This window comes from Haemaphysalis longicornis, unplaced genomic scaffold, assembly GCF_048455015.1.
Source record: "Haemaphysalis longicornis isolate Haplotype H1 unplaced genomic scaffold, Haemaphysalis longicornis Haplotype H1 scaffold_3, whole genome shotgun sequence".
Classification (NCBI taxonomy): Eukaryota; Metazoa; Arthropoda; class Arachnida; order Ixodida; family Ixodidae; genus Haemaphysalis; species Haemaphysalis longicornis.
This window is the reverse complement of record NW_027526335.1, coordinates 225,132,362-225,148,610: the sequence shown is the minus strand read 5'-3', so window position 1 is coordinate 225,148,610 and position 16,249 is coordinate 225,132,362. Positions and strand designations below refer to the sequence as shown.

Sequence of the window (16,249 nt, the reverse complement as noted above, 5' to 3'; positions counted from 1 at the left end):
TTAATGGGAGAGGCCTTTGCCCTACAGTGGGCGTAGATAGCCTGGTGATGACGAGACGATGACGATTATGATGATGCCCTTGAAGTGTTTGTCACTGTCAAGAAGCACATGTTCTTTGGAATACTCAGTAGCGACTGGTACTTTCCACGGTGCCAATAATCAGCGAGGGCACTCGCTAAGTTTGTGGAAAGATACATTCTCAAACAAACACGACGAAAAGAAAATACCAAGACTCACGGCAACAAACTGGACTACAGACAAAATGCAAGCAAAATCAAAGCTAAGCCAAACCTGCACAAAACCATGAAAAATGAATTCTAAAGAAAGCGTTCCACCAAATGTTCCCTCTGCGGTAGAGAGGGCAGCCGTAAACGACAGTAAACGTTCCCGAATACCACACATTTGCCTTTGCGTAAAGCTCAGAGGGTTTTGTTTTGTTTGATCGATAATATGTGGCCTCCTTTCAATCGTTCCGTTTTAATTTGGGCAGACGTGTTATTGTTTATGTTTTGCCGTGATTGGATTTTGATTAAAATCGTTTTCTTTTCGCGGCGGTAAGGCTTCGCACGCACGCCTGTTTATAAAGGTAGGGGATAGCTATTTTAACACAGAATGCTGTTTAAGCTGGTTGTTGGGCCGTCGAACAGGCACGAGAAAACCTTGCCGAGCCATGACGTCAGCGTGAGTGCCGGCACCACTCGACCTTCGAGAACACTCTGGCCAGAGTTCGTGGCGCAATCTCTTGCGTGCTCTTCTCCTCGCCAGTTCACGTGCTTTCGCGTCTCAAATGGGAAGCACAGAAAAGCTCGCGCTACAGACGCAAAATTTGCGAAGTCGTCGGCCGCAGGTCGAAGCGCGTGCTAGTGCGGTTCACTATGGGAGAGACGTGAAAGCCTACAGACAAACAATCTGGGACTGTCAGTCATTGAGGACGTTCAGCGGCAAGTTCGGAAATCGATGTGACGTGCAAGAGCCGGTTCTGAGACGAAGGGAGAGATGAAGCGATAGAAGAAGAGCGTCACTCCAACAAAAATTAAGTCGTTCCACTCAGTGGGAAAGCTGTCGGAAGTGCAGAGCAGGGATCCGCTACAATGGGTGTAGCGCCGTTATCTTGTCACAGCTACCACGCAATGCAGTTCAAATTTCCCGCCTTCGCTGTGCTCATGCGCCCCCTGCGTAAAGCTGCACCACCGGGAGTTCTGTTCTTTTTCTGCTTGCTTTTCCTTCCGCATGTGCCAGCGTTACACTTCCCTTTTTTAAGTGCGAATGCACTTTATAAGCGACCCCAAACCATCCACCGCCGGCGGCGGCGGCGGCGTCCGCAGTGCTCCTCTATATTTAAAAAAGAAACAGCATCCGGCGCTAGGTTTCGATCCGAGGACTTTGCGGCCGCAGCGCGACGCGCTACCGACTAAGCCACGGACGCCACGCTGATATCAGTGTGAGTAACGCGCCTTATATCTTTAACGCATTCAAACTATGTCGTCAGCGGCGTGCGTTGGCGACTCAGCGGCGTTATAGCGGCTTGATAACTGCGTGGTGTACACGTGATACTGCAAACCCGATGGAAGAGATGGAAGAGAAGGCGGCGAGGTGGTGGGCTGCGGGGGCCGAGCGCAAGCGCCGCAAGCGGGCCGACAACCGTGCATTCGCACTTTCACATTCTCCCCCTCGGGGAAATGCGGCGGAATTTTTAGCCAAATATCGTCAAAGCTAACCCAACGAGCGTTCCTAACTAAATGAACGCGGGCGCTGCCAGTTAATTACGTATATTTTGCCTAAATTGTACCTATAGTTTTCTTTGCGCTAAACAATGGGGAGATTTATGACAAGCGCCAGCGGTTCACGAATTTCGAACGCTTATGACTATATAAACTGCTGGCTTTCGAAGCCTCTGGGTTACGCGGCGACGACAGCCGCAACCAGGGAACGCCGTGTGGCTCTACATGGGTACAGCGAGCAAACTGCGACGTCAAGGCGAGCCCCTAAAGTGCTCTGCACTTAAAAGAGGAAGCGCGGAGCGAAAGACGCCGCGCCGCTACTCGAGAACGGATGCGACGGCTTCGGTGCAATCCCGAATACCCCGCCGGTGATGCGGCGGCGAAACATCAGCGGGCTCTTTACTCTTTACAGGGATAACGACTACATCTCGGAGAAAACGTAACCGAGTTTCGAAGCATAATCACGCAGAGAAGTTGACCGAGCCTTCTGACATAACCACATATAAACTTAATCGAACCAATATTACGCTAGGTGGGGCCACCAGCTTCGCTCTTTGCACAGTTTTCACTCCACTTGTGCGAAGCTTCCCTAATTTTTGATTCAATGAGATCCATTTTTTGCCTAAACGAACACGTTTTTCAAGGCGTGAGAACACAACACGGTCACGTGCACGCTTACGAGTCGTTTTTACGTTGTGTGGAACTTCGGGAACATAGGGTGCGAAAGTAGTATTTTTACAGCAAAACTATGCATGCAGAAGCCCCCCCCCCTCTCCCACACTTCCCCCCGGCCCCGAATACCTTGTTTTCATTCGTGTGAAGCCGCTGTATACTCGTCAGCATGTCTTCGTTCCTCTTTGCCACTGCCCACGTTCCCTAGTGCAATACATTGGCCACCACCGATGCCTTATTAGGAAGTTGCAAAATCGGCCTAATGACGGCGCTAGCGCCATCACATCGAGACCTTTTATAAAGGAAGGTTATTTCTGACCTATTTATCCCCAGAAAAAAATGCAGACGGGGTGATAAAAAAGAAAAATTACCGCAAACAAAAATGCTGTGGTTTTAAGAGCTCCTTTTGCAGTCCGGCAATGTGCTTGATTACAAAGCAACCCCCTCCGTCACCCCCCCCCCCTCCTACACCCCCCGCCCGGGAAAATAAAACAGAAAGCGAAGACAATGCCGCAAAAAAATTACACCATCTTCCCGTGGGGAACCATGAGGAGGATGCGAAGCATCATGGGGGTTCCGTGTAGGTTCCGTTGGGTTGCCGTTATGTTGTTTCATTTATAGGACCACGAATGGGAACGTAGTGTGAATCCCCATGTAGAGACAGGGAAATATAAAGAAATGTAGACACACCGAAGAGACCGACCCCCGCGCTACCTGATCGAACTACTCCTGTTTCTCGTCTTTCTTTACTGCGTGCTCACGCTCCTACCCCGCTGCCCGCTCTCTTCGTCCTCCTCTCTGTTGAACTGCAAGGCGCGTGGCGCTTCCCGCCACAGCTTTCCCACGGGATATTCAACATCCTCTTCTAAAGTTTTCAGTTCGTCGTTTCCGTTGACATTCAGCTTCGCGTGCCTTCGTCGTATCAGTAGCTTCTTGACGTAGTTTGAACAAGTGAAGGACATAAGGCGCGTTCGTAGTAGATGCTCCCATCTCGGTTTGTAGCGCAAAGGGAAGAGCGCCACGTACTTCCCGTTGCGGCCAGCGAGTCGTGGGATCGAAACCGGGCGCCGCATAACTATTTCTTTTTATAGTGGAGTGCGCTGACGTCAAGCCAAAGGCTGACGGGGCTGAAGAGACGCGCATGCGCCGTAGAGTGCGGACGACGGGCAACAACGACAACAAGGGAGGGAAGGACACAGCCCCGAGCGTGAGAGGCTTCGCATCTAAAAAAAGAAATATCCACAGCAACTCTCACTGGCTCGGCTTCATCTTCACTCACTGGGCATTATGAGGAAACCGCTGTCCGCGAAGCCTTATTCTTAGTGCGAGTAAAAAAAATGGAGCAGACACACCAGAAAAAGTGGATTTTATCTTCTGTTGCGTAGGGGTATGCTCTCTACAATGTCTGCGCACAAATTGACGCGCTATTTATCTACATTCCCGATGCGTTCCCCAAGCCGGTGTGAAATTGTTTTAAATGCGAGTGCATTTCTTAGTCGGTGGTTGTCGTGCTCCGTCGGCGTGCGCCCGCAGGTGTTATCTCTCCGCGCTCCTCCTCGCCCCTAGCAACAGCTGTGGCGCGCCTAGCAACCGGAGCGGGTGGTAGCTCGGGCCGGAGTAGCGGAGGGCAAGGGGAGAGGAGGAGCGCTCTCGGGCGTGTGAGGGCGCTCGCATCGCGGAGCTCGGGCGGAGAGAGCTCGCGCGCGGGGCGGGCGTGTTGCGCGGGTCTCTCTCTCCTCTCCGCGTACCCTCTCTCCACTCGCTGCGCTCGGAAAAATATATATAAATGCAGTGGAGCGCGCGCCTCTCTCCGTGACTGCTTGCCGCAGCGCACTCATTGGTGCACCCAATGCATTGGCATTTCCGCACGATCCCCTTCGGGGAGGTGGGGGGAGTTTTTTTTACATACGCGGAGGTGAAATATCTAAAAGCTCAATTCGCGTCTTTCGGTGAACGGCCCGCGTCTTGCTCCCGCGCAGCTCGGCTTCAAAAGGAGAGCTGAGCACAAATTTTGAGAACTGCCTACTAATGCGCAGCATTCTTATGCCGTTTGTCTAAAGCTTGAGTTTATTACAGCCAAATATATCTGTTGTGAGGAGGCGCTGCTCACCGGACAGGCGTCGGCAGATCGAAGGGAAGAAGACGAGGTGTGTGCGGAGGCCGAAGAAGGGCGCGGGAGAGAAAGAGGAAGAAAAAAAGCCGGGCGATCGTGGCACGAGAGCGTAAGGAACGAGGTTCGAGGAGCGACCTGCCGGACGAGAACGTTCGGGGAACCTCCGTTGCGAGCCGCATCTTCCCCGCGGACATCAAGGCAGCTCAGCCGAGACTGGCCACGGAGCACCCGGGCCGCAGCGATCATCAGTCGCAGCACCGGCATTGACAAGGGCACCACGGCAGCGCCCCGGGCCTAGCACACGGGACCGACTTTGCGGCGGCCAGCGCCAGCGTCAAGGAGACAGCGCCTGCAGCCATCACACCGATCAAGTGTACCACCACAGCTTCCTACCGCCGAGTACTGCAGGACTGCAAGACGTGAGCGGGAACTCTATTGAGTTAACAGTGTCTTGTCGGACATCTAGCCCTTTGATTAGATTAGGTCATAGCTAATTGTGTATTTTTTTTTTAATTCTGTCCCGTTAATATACGTTGTCCTTGTCTGACGTCACGTGCCTCGCTTCTTCTTCGCCAGTGAAACTTTGCCTCCTCATCCACACAACAACCCGCATCACAAAAATGGCGTCCACGGCAGGATTCTCTGCGTAACGTCCAGAGAGTCGAGGAGGTAATTTTTGCTGCGGAGAGGAGAGCACTTGGCGCCAGAATGGACATTGACAAATTGCTCGCCGTGGGAAAAGAGTTAGGCCTGGTGGGCAGTGAGCTGAAGGAATGGGTTGAGAGAGAGATGGAAAAGGAAAGACGGGAAAGACAGGATGCGAGACAGGAAAGAGCACTTGCGAGGGATGCCGAGCGTCAGAGACTCGAGCTGGAACGGGAAGTGTTAGATCGCAAGCTACGACTCGAGGAGACCCGAGCTCACGCGCCAGATGCCAACGACAGCGGGGACGGAGGAGCTCGTGGAGCGAGCAGCTCAGACTTTATCAGCCCCCATAAGCTCATTCCGGTTTTTAACGACTCCAGAGATGACCTGGACGCTTATATCCAGAGGTTTGAGCGTGTCGCTACTGGTCAGGGGTGGCCGAAAGAAAAATGGGCAACCACAATTAGTTTGTGCCTGACTGGTGAAGCCCTGAGTATAGTTGGTCGCCTGTTTCCAGAGGATTCTTTAGACTACGAAAAGGTCAAAGGAGCTTTACTGCAAAGATTCCGGTACACCGCAGAAGGCTACAGAGAGAAGTTTCGAGGGTCGGTGCCGGAGGAGGGTGAAACTGGTCGCCAATTTGCAGCTAGGCTCTCCGGATACTTTGACAGGTGGATGGAGACAGGCCGAGTTGAAAAGACTTATGCGGGCCTGCGAGAGAAAATCATCACTGAACAGTTTATGACAAGGTGCCCTAAAAACCTGTTAGTCTTCTTGAAAGAAAGAAACTGCGCCAAGTTGGAAGAGACGGTGGTAGCTGCCGATAACTACCTAGACGCACAAGAGCAACGGAGTCTTGGCTCTTGGTCGGCAGCGAACGCTGAGGACAGCCTCAATCCTGATAACCACGGCAAAACCCTTCCTCAGAAGAGAGTTAACTCCCGACCGGAAAAGTTATGTTTTCTGTGTGACAAACACGGGCACACAGCGGCCGAGTGTTGGAATCGCACGAAAGCTTGTTTTAAGTGTGGCCAAACTGGACATAGGGCTGATAAGTGCTATCACCAGAAAGATGAAAAATTACAGGCATCGTGCGTAGTACAGCCTCAAAAAGAAAGCCAGGAGTTCGTCACTCTGAACACTGGGGAAAAAATTCCAGTCGTAAGCGCGGTCAGAGAGAAATGTCTGACATCCCTCAGTAACCTGCCTGTTCTCAAAGGGTGGCTAGGAGGCAAGAGTATCAGTGTGCTGCGCGACACCGGGTGCAACACCGTGATCGTCCGAAAAAACTTGGTTCCTCCCAAAAACTTCACAGGAAAAATTTGCCCGGTCCGCCTCCTAGACAGAACCATCAAGTTCCTTCCAGAAGCAGACATCGAGGTCGAAACTCCGTTCTTTTCGGGAAAACTCACCGCGAAATGTATGCAAGATCCTCTCTATGACTTGGTCATAGGAAATGTGGAGGGTGTAACGATGTCTAGCTCCTGTGTCGAAATGACGCTTCGCCGGCACAAAAGGGAGCAGGCCCATTTAACAAAAGAAGAGAAACGAACATTCAAAGAGGATGCACCTCAACATGACATATTTAGATCAGGAATCCTTAAACCAGGTAGTGGTAAACCTGTTCGGGTGAAATCGTTCAAAGAACAACTAACGAATGCGACGGAAAATTGCTTTGACGTCAACCGGAAGCAGTTCATCGCGAAACCTAGACCAGTTGCGAGATCCTTGACAAAACGCAAAGACTTCTTCGGGGGACGCAAACTACCTGCCGGGGAAAGGCTTACCCACTTCGTCTTGCCTAAGCCACATCGGGAACAGCCGAATCGATTTGAACGGGACTGCTTGTTGGCGGGCCGCAAAGGTGCCCAAAATACCGAATCCAGAGTTAAGAAAGAATATTATAGACGAGACGTGCACGAGGACGTGAAAAGACTTCTTAGCTTTCGTGACATGAGGTTGAACGAGAACCGGTTTGCGCAATGCCAATAACTGGTGTATCATCAGTTCTTGCCCTGTCGGAATCTTGCTTGACGTATGTGTACAGCGATGCTAGGCTTGAGCATTTTCTGTTCAGAATGTGAATTCTGTGTTTTAAGTCTTCCACTAGTACGTGGGTGCGGACTACTTCAGCCGTCTTCAGTGAGGGCATGGAACGGTTCCGGTTCGTAGAATTGTTGTTTGTCAGCATTTCTGTGTAAGTTTAGTGTTTCTGTGCATTTTGAGTCATTGTTATGTAGTGTGATAGTGATCAAAGTGAGTGTCGGACGTGGAAGTGTGGTAGTGTTACTAGTGACTGCAAGTGAAGGGCGCGTCGACCAACAGACCAGTACCACCAGAGACTTTTACCAGCCAACCAACTGCTCACCGGAAGTGTTTTTCCCCAAAACACTTCTTCCGATGGGGGCAACTGTGAGGAGGCGCTGCTCACCGGACAGGCGTCGGCAGATCGAAGGGAAGAAGACGAGGTGTGTGCGGAGGCCGAAGAAGGGCGCGGGAGAGAAAGAGGAAGAAAAAAAGCCGGGCGATCGTGGCACGAGAGCGGAAGGAACGAGGTTCGAGGAGCGACCTGCCGGACGAGAACGTTCGGGGAACCTCCGTTGCGAGCCGCATCTTCCCCGCGGACATCAAGGCAGCTCAGCCGAGACTGGCCACGAAGCACCCGGGCCGCAGCGATCATCAGTCGCAGCACCGGCATTGACAAGGGCACCACGGCAGCGCCCCGGGCCTAGCACACGGGACCGACTTTGCGGCGGCCAGCGCCAGCGTCAAGGAGACAGCGCCTGCAGCCATCACACCGATCAAGTGTACCACCACAGCTTCCTACCGCCGAGTACTGCAGGACTGCAAGACGTGAGCGGGAACTCTATTGAGTTAACAGTGTCTTGTCGGACATCTAGCCCTTTGATTAGATTAGGTCATAGCTAATTGTGTATTTTTTTTTTAAATTCTGTCCCGTTAATATACGTTGTCCTTGTCTGACGTCACGTGCCTCGCTTCTTCTTCGCCAGTGAAACTTTGCCTCCTCATCCACACAACAACCCGCATCACATCTGTATTCTGAATACAGCCGTATTTTGAACGTTCTTTTTCGCATATTTTTTTTGTTTAATCTTGGGTGTAAGGCACAGAGGTGTACGATGCATATCTTTGCTTTTTGTGAGATCATTGGTGTGAAAAAATGTTCTATTTTTCTTTTTAGTGGGTTTTAAATATTTTGTACGGCCAATTAAAGTCGAGTCTACTTATAACGATACCGTTTATAACAATATATCGGATATAACAATGAACAGCTATGGCGCCGTCCGCTTTTGTATGCTTTCCATGGGAAAATAAGCCGCTTATTACATTGCTCCAGTGCCGCGATATCGGATATAACGATTGGATCGGGTTACAGCAAGCACATAGGGAGTCACTTCCACGTATTTCATTGTATTGCCGATCAGCCCACGTAACAACCTTAACCTCACGCATCCACTTAATCCATTTGCATTGAAAAAGGCACAATCGCTCGACCTGGGTAATTATTACAAGTATAAATGATGAGACGCTTGCATGCAGTGTTTCCGCTTTGTTCTTCGTCTTGATTTCCCGTTCTCTTGATTACCGCGCTTTCCATGAACTTACAGCTTAGTTTGATTATTGGTTTGCATATCTTTCTGCTTCCAGTTGCTCCAAAGCAGCGAAAGCCACCCAGAGACAGAACGCAGCCTGCGCCAACATTAAACAATGAAGAGGTGGACAATCCCGCTGAAGAGCCTCATGCATCATCAGAGACAGCGGAAATGCTCCCAGAGCCGACTCGCACGGTATCACAAGAGACGTCATCGGAAAACCTGCAACTCAACAGCCCAAATGTGCCGAAGGTTTGAATATCGGAATTCGAAACTCGGAAAATGAAACTCTCAGAGCTAGTGAGACACAAAGGGATTGTGCTGAGTTGGAAAACAGTTGGCCTACCTGGAAAGAAGATACACCGTGCTTCATGAACATCACACACGTGCTAAGAACGCAATTCAAAACCTCAAAAAGCAAGTTGAAAAAGCATACCTTCACCATACCTTCAAGCGTAGTCATCATTACCGGTATTATAACTGCAGTGAAGTGTGTTTGTATCATTTTGTACACAATGTATTATGTAACAGCAGTGGAGCATGTTGTTCATCATTTTGTACATAGTGTATTTTTGCTTCAAGGTATTAAATGTTTATTCCTACATCCGTGTAAGTCCTTATGTTTAGATTGCAACCCAGGGACGCTGGTTCGATTCTCGGCTGCGGCGGCCGCTTTTATGATGGAGACGAAAATACAAAATGCCCGTGTTTTCGAGATTTCGGCGCATGGTAAAGATCCCTAGGTGGTCAAAATTAACCCGGAGCCATTCACTACGGCACCTCATCGCCTATGTAGCGTAGGCGCGTTAAACCTCATCAATAAATCAATCATCTTTAGATTTCACGGCGCACGCATGACAGAGTTTGCCGCCAGGCAGTCTTATATATTTAAGTACCGCATAATACTTTCAGTGGCCGTAAGCGTACCGGACATTCGTACTTGAATATGTAGCAGTTCCCTTTCTTCGTGTACTTCGCCTACTTTCTGCTATGTCTCTATGTAAACGCAACGACAGCAAGTTCACGGAGCCGGTATGACGACGGCGTGCCCGCCGCGTCACCTATTGTAAAAAAAGAAAGGCACTCACCATACCTTAGCTAATCATTTCAAAATAGAGAATCCTTCACCAAAACCTTACTCTTCTGTTCACCTACCATAGAAAAGGAATTTATATCAAAAGTAAAGACAAATAAAGCCCACAGTGTTAGCGAGACCAGCACTATCAAGGCGCGTCACGCAGCAAACGCGCGCCCCGCGACGAGCGGATGCAAGAAAATGGCGGTCACACAAGCAGACGACGAGGTTGTCCTCAATCTCAGCGGAGCGGGCACGCATCGAGGCGCCCTACCCCTGTTTACTTGCCAGTTTTGGGATTCAGCAGGGAGTTTGCGTACAATGCTGTGGGCATTCTGCAGCAGCGTGAAAGTTCATCCAAAACCTTACTCTGCCGCTTTCATAATCCTTTTCGCTAGCTGACGTACTCGTGACAGTTGTGTACCAAGTCCCAAGAGTGCTACCCAACGCTGCGGGCGATTGAGTTATCCGCCCGTAGTCCTCGCCTCGCGTAAGAACAGGCGACAAGCATGCATTGGCAAAAATGGAGCGCGACGCCTTCGAATAGTTAGGTCTTGCGCGGACGCCCGGTAGTCTGCGAAGGAGAACCGGCAAGCGAGGGACCGGGCCTTTGTGGCTTGCGTGAATTTGCGGGAAGCGTGCTGACAAATATGATTATATGCCATCGCTCTTGTGATGCTGATGGTTCATCGTCCAGCAGCAATCGCAGCAATCGCCTTGTGCAGTCATGGGCAAATGAAATGTGAACACGAAAATATGAACCAGAACCCTCAAAATCAAGGAATGTGGATAGTGGAAATGAAATAATGGCTCGCCGTAGGTGGTACATTTCGGCAGACTCATTTTTTAACTCTGTTACTGGAACAAAGCCACACGATAGTGTTACTCGCAAAGAAAGAAGTTGCGCTATTTGTGTGTTCTGTTTCGTATTTACGTGTTCACGTTTTATTTGTTCATGACTGTAGCTGACCATTCCTGGGAAGTTCACCACGTGCACTGCTCTGCGCAATGCTTCGCCGCCCGCTGCCCTCGCCGGCCAACTATCGCGATGGCGCGTAATGTGCAGGCAGTGGCCTCGATCGCACCGGCGCGGTAGTTGACCATCACCGACCGCAGTCCGCGTGAATCCCGTATGGAGGCAAAAAAGCTCGAGGGGCGTCTTCGACGGAGGCGCCCCCAAGCGAGGCTTCCTAACCCCGGATTACGGCAGGAAAAAGGAATTGCGTACGAGCGTTCACTGGCCATCGAGGGCCAGGTGGTTCTGTGAATCGGGACTGAGCTGATGAAGTTCCAGTTTCTCGGGTGCACCTACAGCGAGAGGAGGTGCGTGCTCGCGGCGGAAGTTATAGGTGTGGACAGCTGCACTGATTTCTCGGCATAAAGAGAGTTCCGGCTGACGACGCTCAAGTATGATAGGGCACTTGGAGTAAGGGAGTTATACATATTTCAGTTAAAAGAGATTGCGTACTTTGAAATGTAGTGTGTATCGTAGTATAATGCCTTAATTTTAAATCTTTCTTCCTTTCAGTATAAGGCTTTGACTTTGTGGGAACCATCTTCCCTATCTCTCTCGGCTCGCCGCGGAGGCGGGAGGGGGAGGTCCCTCTCCCCCCGCAGCCCGCGAATTTTCCCCGCTGCGGCTGGATCACGGCAGGGGGCGCTGCCGAACCCCTCACGTGACAGGTTTTGCTCGGAAGTTCCGGGCGGCCAAGTTCGGGGGCCACGACGTAGGGAGGTCATCTTTGGATACCTGCCATTGTCGGGAGCGGCCGTAAATACGACTTGCTCCTTTTTGGCCTTCCTTTGGCCGCCCTCGCGCCTGTTTCTCCCGTCCTGGCTAAGTTGGTCTTGGCGGTGGAGAGCGACGCGCCCGACGTCCCTAATGGCAGTGCAATATACGTCAGAGTGGACGATTTTTATGTCCTGTGTTCCTTGCTGTTCGCTGCCGCTACGCCAATTTGGCGATCCGTGGCGGCGTTTAGTAAGAGCTAGCCTTGCGGCCGAATCTTGAGGAACGGGTTAGGCCCCGTAAGAACCCTGGTCCCTACAACTTTAAATGGCCTTGACTTTCAAACCAACCGAAGCTCAGGCAGCAAGGTTCTTGATCTTAAATAGGATCCCGGCAAGCGAACCTATTACAGTTTTACTAACACCAGCCTTGACGTATTGCATGGAATAAACATTTAACGCCTCTTTCCAACCTGCAGTACACGTACTACATTTTTTTCATAGTTTGGCGGTTCAGTAATGTCATAAACGGCACCAGTGAAATTATATAGTTTCTTCCAGTTACTTTTGATCTCTCTGTGAAACTTAACTTGCACACACTGTCAGACTGAAGTAGAGGGTTTGAGGGAAACCTATGTGGCCGGGATAAAAGATGTTGCAATAAAGACGACAAGCACCAACCAAAAGAAATTGTCAGAACTTTAAGAAACCAACATTCAAGAGACGTTTTTGTTGCTGTACCGTAGTGTGGTAGTCTTGTTCGCAATTCCAGTGTAAAATGCGGCATGACCGGAAGGTAATGCTCTTTTCTTGACCATGAACTTAGTTGCCTTCAGCAATGGACTTTAAAGCGGTATATACAATGTGTGAGAGGAGGCTTTGATCTTCCAGTTGCTACATCATCGCGAATAGCTCGTCGCCTAAGAACTAGAGAGCTTCACTAAATTTCAACTTTTCCGTGAAAAAAATTTGGTTCCCAGCTTCTGAAAGGTTGATTTCACAATCCCTGTACCATTTGGAAATGTCGTTTGGATGATCTCGTTAGTATAAGGACAACACATTTTGCAGCCGCAGACGTATAGAATGGGTAACGTTGCTTCTTGCGTATTATACACGCGGCTTCCATGCAGCGAAATACCTGCAAAGGAGGGGCGAAAAAGACGTCTGTTCGCCGGGTATCTATCCGAGTTAGATTTAAGGCGGCCGGTATTCGTCGCCGCCCCATATAGACGGTCGTCCGGGTTCGCCTTGCGACCAGCAGATGATCATTTGTGGGCATTTTTGTGAAAAGGGGGATTTGAAAAGCAGCGCTACCCGTAATAAAATGGATAGTCCGTTGGCCGTCCACTGGGCGGCCCCGCCAACAGCCCAGAGTGATGAACAATGCCGTGATCATTTGCCGCCGCCCGATCTCCGTGTCGGTCATATGGCAGCTGAACGGCGCTTTTGCGAGGTCCCCGCATATTCGCCGCTTGTTTGCCGGTTATTCGGTACAAGCGAATTGACCCGAAGTCAAAGGCTCGTGACAACTCAAGCATCTTTGTTTCTTTTAGTTTTTATTTTCTCAGATGGTGTCGAATGGGCCACCGAGATTAGAAGCAAAAAAAAAACCCTGCCGGGCTCCGGTGCTTTTGCAATATCCATCCAGTCTAAAATCACTACACAAATACCGCAAAAAGGTTTCAAGAATTCCCATCTCATGACAACAAACTTTGTTGTGACAACAGAAGTCCTGCTGTTAGACAAAGCTATCTGTTGTGACGACACACATTTCTGTTGTAACGACAAAGTGTCTTTTTTTAAGCACAAAGGTTCCTGTAGTCACAACAGAACTGCCATTTACGGTCCTCTTCACAATGGGCAATATAATTCAAACAATGTGCATCTACCAATGGAACATCAGGATCACGACAAGACAAAAGTTCGGCACGAAGATACATCAAAATCAGGACTGAAAAACGACACACGACAAAACATCAGGATCACGCCACGACAAGAATGTACGACAAGCGGAAATACGATAAACTACATAACTTTTTTGTCGTCTTTTTCGACTGGGTAATACATATGTGCCGAATCTTGTTACAACTCTGGCTACGGGGATTTCTCTGAAAAGATGTTAACCTAAGGCAATAGCCATGCTGTTAATAAACGCTAACATAATTCGAAGTTATCAGCCATTGCAAATTTTTTGAGACAGTGTGAAGGTTTTCTTTGTAAGGTGTACGTTAATGGCGCTTTTCTCGGTGCAACCACGCGTATTCTTCTGAAATCGGCTCTGTATACTAGAAGCCTTACCTGTCGTCCGTTTCTGAAGAGCAGACCCGTTGAGCTGAGGGTCAGGTCTGTGACGTACACTAGGTAAACGCACGAAAACGACAGCGCTGGTGTCAGGACGATGTCCGGCTCGAAGAAATAGAGTGCCGAGAACAGGATGATGGCCAACTGCAATAACCACCACAATCAATATACACACGGGAGCATTACCGGAAGAGGCGTCACATGATGTTAAGTGCGTTTCAGTGCAAATATTGGAGAAACCGGAGTATTCACTCTATTGGAGACGGTGAGCCTTGGGTAGGGGTAAAGGGGACATGGGGGGTCAAGCAGTAAAGCGACACGCAGTACTGGCCCCACCACGTTTTGCGTATCACTTTGCGCCCTTGCTACAGGGCTTATCTGCAGTGCCCTTTTCCCTCGCCAGCCGCCCCTGAAAGCAACACCCCAGCCGAAGAATGCGTGCACACGCGTGGCACAACCGCCTCGCGTAAAAACGGCGCCTCCTTTTTGGAGAACTCGGCCCCTGCCCGTTCTTTTATGTAGTTATCACTATCTATTCCCAGAAAGGATGAAATTCCTCTTATGTAACCATTATTTATGCCACAACCTAAGTATTGTACTCTCGTACTCTCGTCTTAGGGCAGCTACAAACAAAAGTCTCGGGGAAGGGCACATAGTACAAAACAAAAGTTCTAAGGAAAACACACACACACACACACACACACACACACACACACACACACACACACACACACACACACTCACACATATATATATATATACAGTGTAGCCCAATTATAGCGAACCCGGTTTTAACGAAATAGCGGCTATAACGAACAAATCTTCGGTTCCCGTTACCATTGGTATACATGGATTTTCTGTCCAGATATAGCGAAAAATGGATATAACGAAGTGATTTCGGTTTCCTGTTGTGTTCGTTATAAGCGGGCTCGACTGTATATACATACATATATATATATATATATATATATATATATATATATATATATATATATATATATAGTAAGGAAATGAGGGGCTCGTTGAGGAAATACAGAAACATAGGTCGGCAGTCTACAACGCCAAAGGAGGCATAGGGGTGTGGTTAGGCTATATTTTTTACTACGGTTAATGAAGTTAAGATTTTTTTTATATATAAGGGAGCAAGAAAGAAAGAAAAACACGCGCCCAGAGTGGGGACCGAACCCACGCCTTTCGATTAGATCTGGAATGCCTTACCAATTCGGCTATCTGGGCGACTGTGTTCTTCTTCACTTTCTGGGCTATTTATATTTACTAGAAGTGTATTTGACGCTTGAGGGTGGTAGCCAGCGCCACTATGACTACACGGGGAGAAGGGGACCTTCTTTTCAACCCCCGGGGCGTGACTCAAATGTCTACAGCCTGTCATGAGTGGGTAACTGGCGGGAAGCCCTCTTATGCTACCGAGGCATCAAGGCTGCCAGAACCGAGACCCTCGCTAGGCTTTCGCAGAATAATATAGTAAGGAAATGAGGGGCTCGTTGAGGAAATACAGAAACATAGGTCGGCAGTCTACAACGCCAAAGGAGGCATAGGGGTGTGGTTAGGCTCTATTTTTTTTCCTTTTTTTATGCAGGATTGCCTTTTTTATGCAGGAATGAATAATTAAAAATTCAAGTCGAAGGCAATCATACCTCATTCGGCACTATAAATACACTGTTAAAACGCCAAACAGCACTGGCAATAAGGACTGCAACTTTGATATGTGTCCTTACGAACTCCCTCGTCCCGTACGTCTCTGTTCTACAAAATGCATTACGAGGGTTCTGGCTTCAGCAGTCTGAAATGCCTTTGGCTATCCCCGACTTCCGACTACGTCTTACGTGCGGCCGCTGGGAAAAAGACGTTCTACGTGTTCCCGCGGTGGTCGCGGGGCGGCGCTAGTTGACCTGGCTCTGAGCAGTCGTAAATACAAAACCCCGCGGTATAGTCGAGAGGGGAGTCGCCGCGGAACTAGCTCAATGGTAGAGCACCGCACGCGTTAAGCGGAGGTTGTGGGTTCGATTCCCGCTTCCGGAAAAAACGGCGCATTTTTTCTCGACTTGAATTTTCAATTATTCAGGGGAGGATATGGAGCCCCGCCGGTAGCGTAATGGTTATCGCACCAGACCGGTATTCTGGAGGTCGTGGGTTCGGATCCCACCTGGCGGGCATTTTTTCTCCACTTTCTTTCTTTCTTTCCAAATTCTTTATCTGTTTCAATGACCTACAATATCCTCCCCTTTGCTTTCCGAAGTTTTCTTGACTGCCAAACTTTATTTCCGTCTTATTTTCAACGAGCCCCTCATTTCCTTTTCTGATTCGCTACATGCATAGCGAGGGCCCCTGTTCTGGCAGTCTTGGTGCCATAGGAAGCTTA

The 16,249-nt window shown here is 49.5% G+C and overlaps 1 protein-coding gene across 4 annotated transcripts in view; it reads right to left on the bottom strand.

The window, feature by feature from the left end:
* The window catches only part of LOC144176019 (multidrug resistance protein mrp-7-like), a 367,249-nt gene that overhangs the window by 179,270 nt on the left and 171,730 nt on the right, over positions 1–16,249 (bottom strand). For all 4 annotated transcript variants that reach the window (XM_077705122.1, XM_077705124.1, XM_077705123.1 and 1 more), the window contains one exon: positions 13,867–14,013. In XM_077705122.1, coding sequence (XP_077561248.1) covers positions 13,867–14,013 — 147 coding nt within the window. The remainder of the gene's footprint in view (positions 1–13,866; positions 14,014–16,249) is intronic.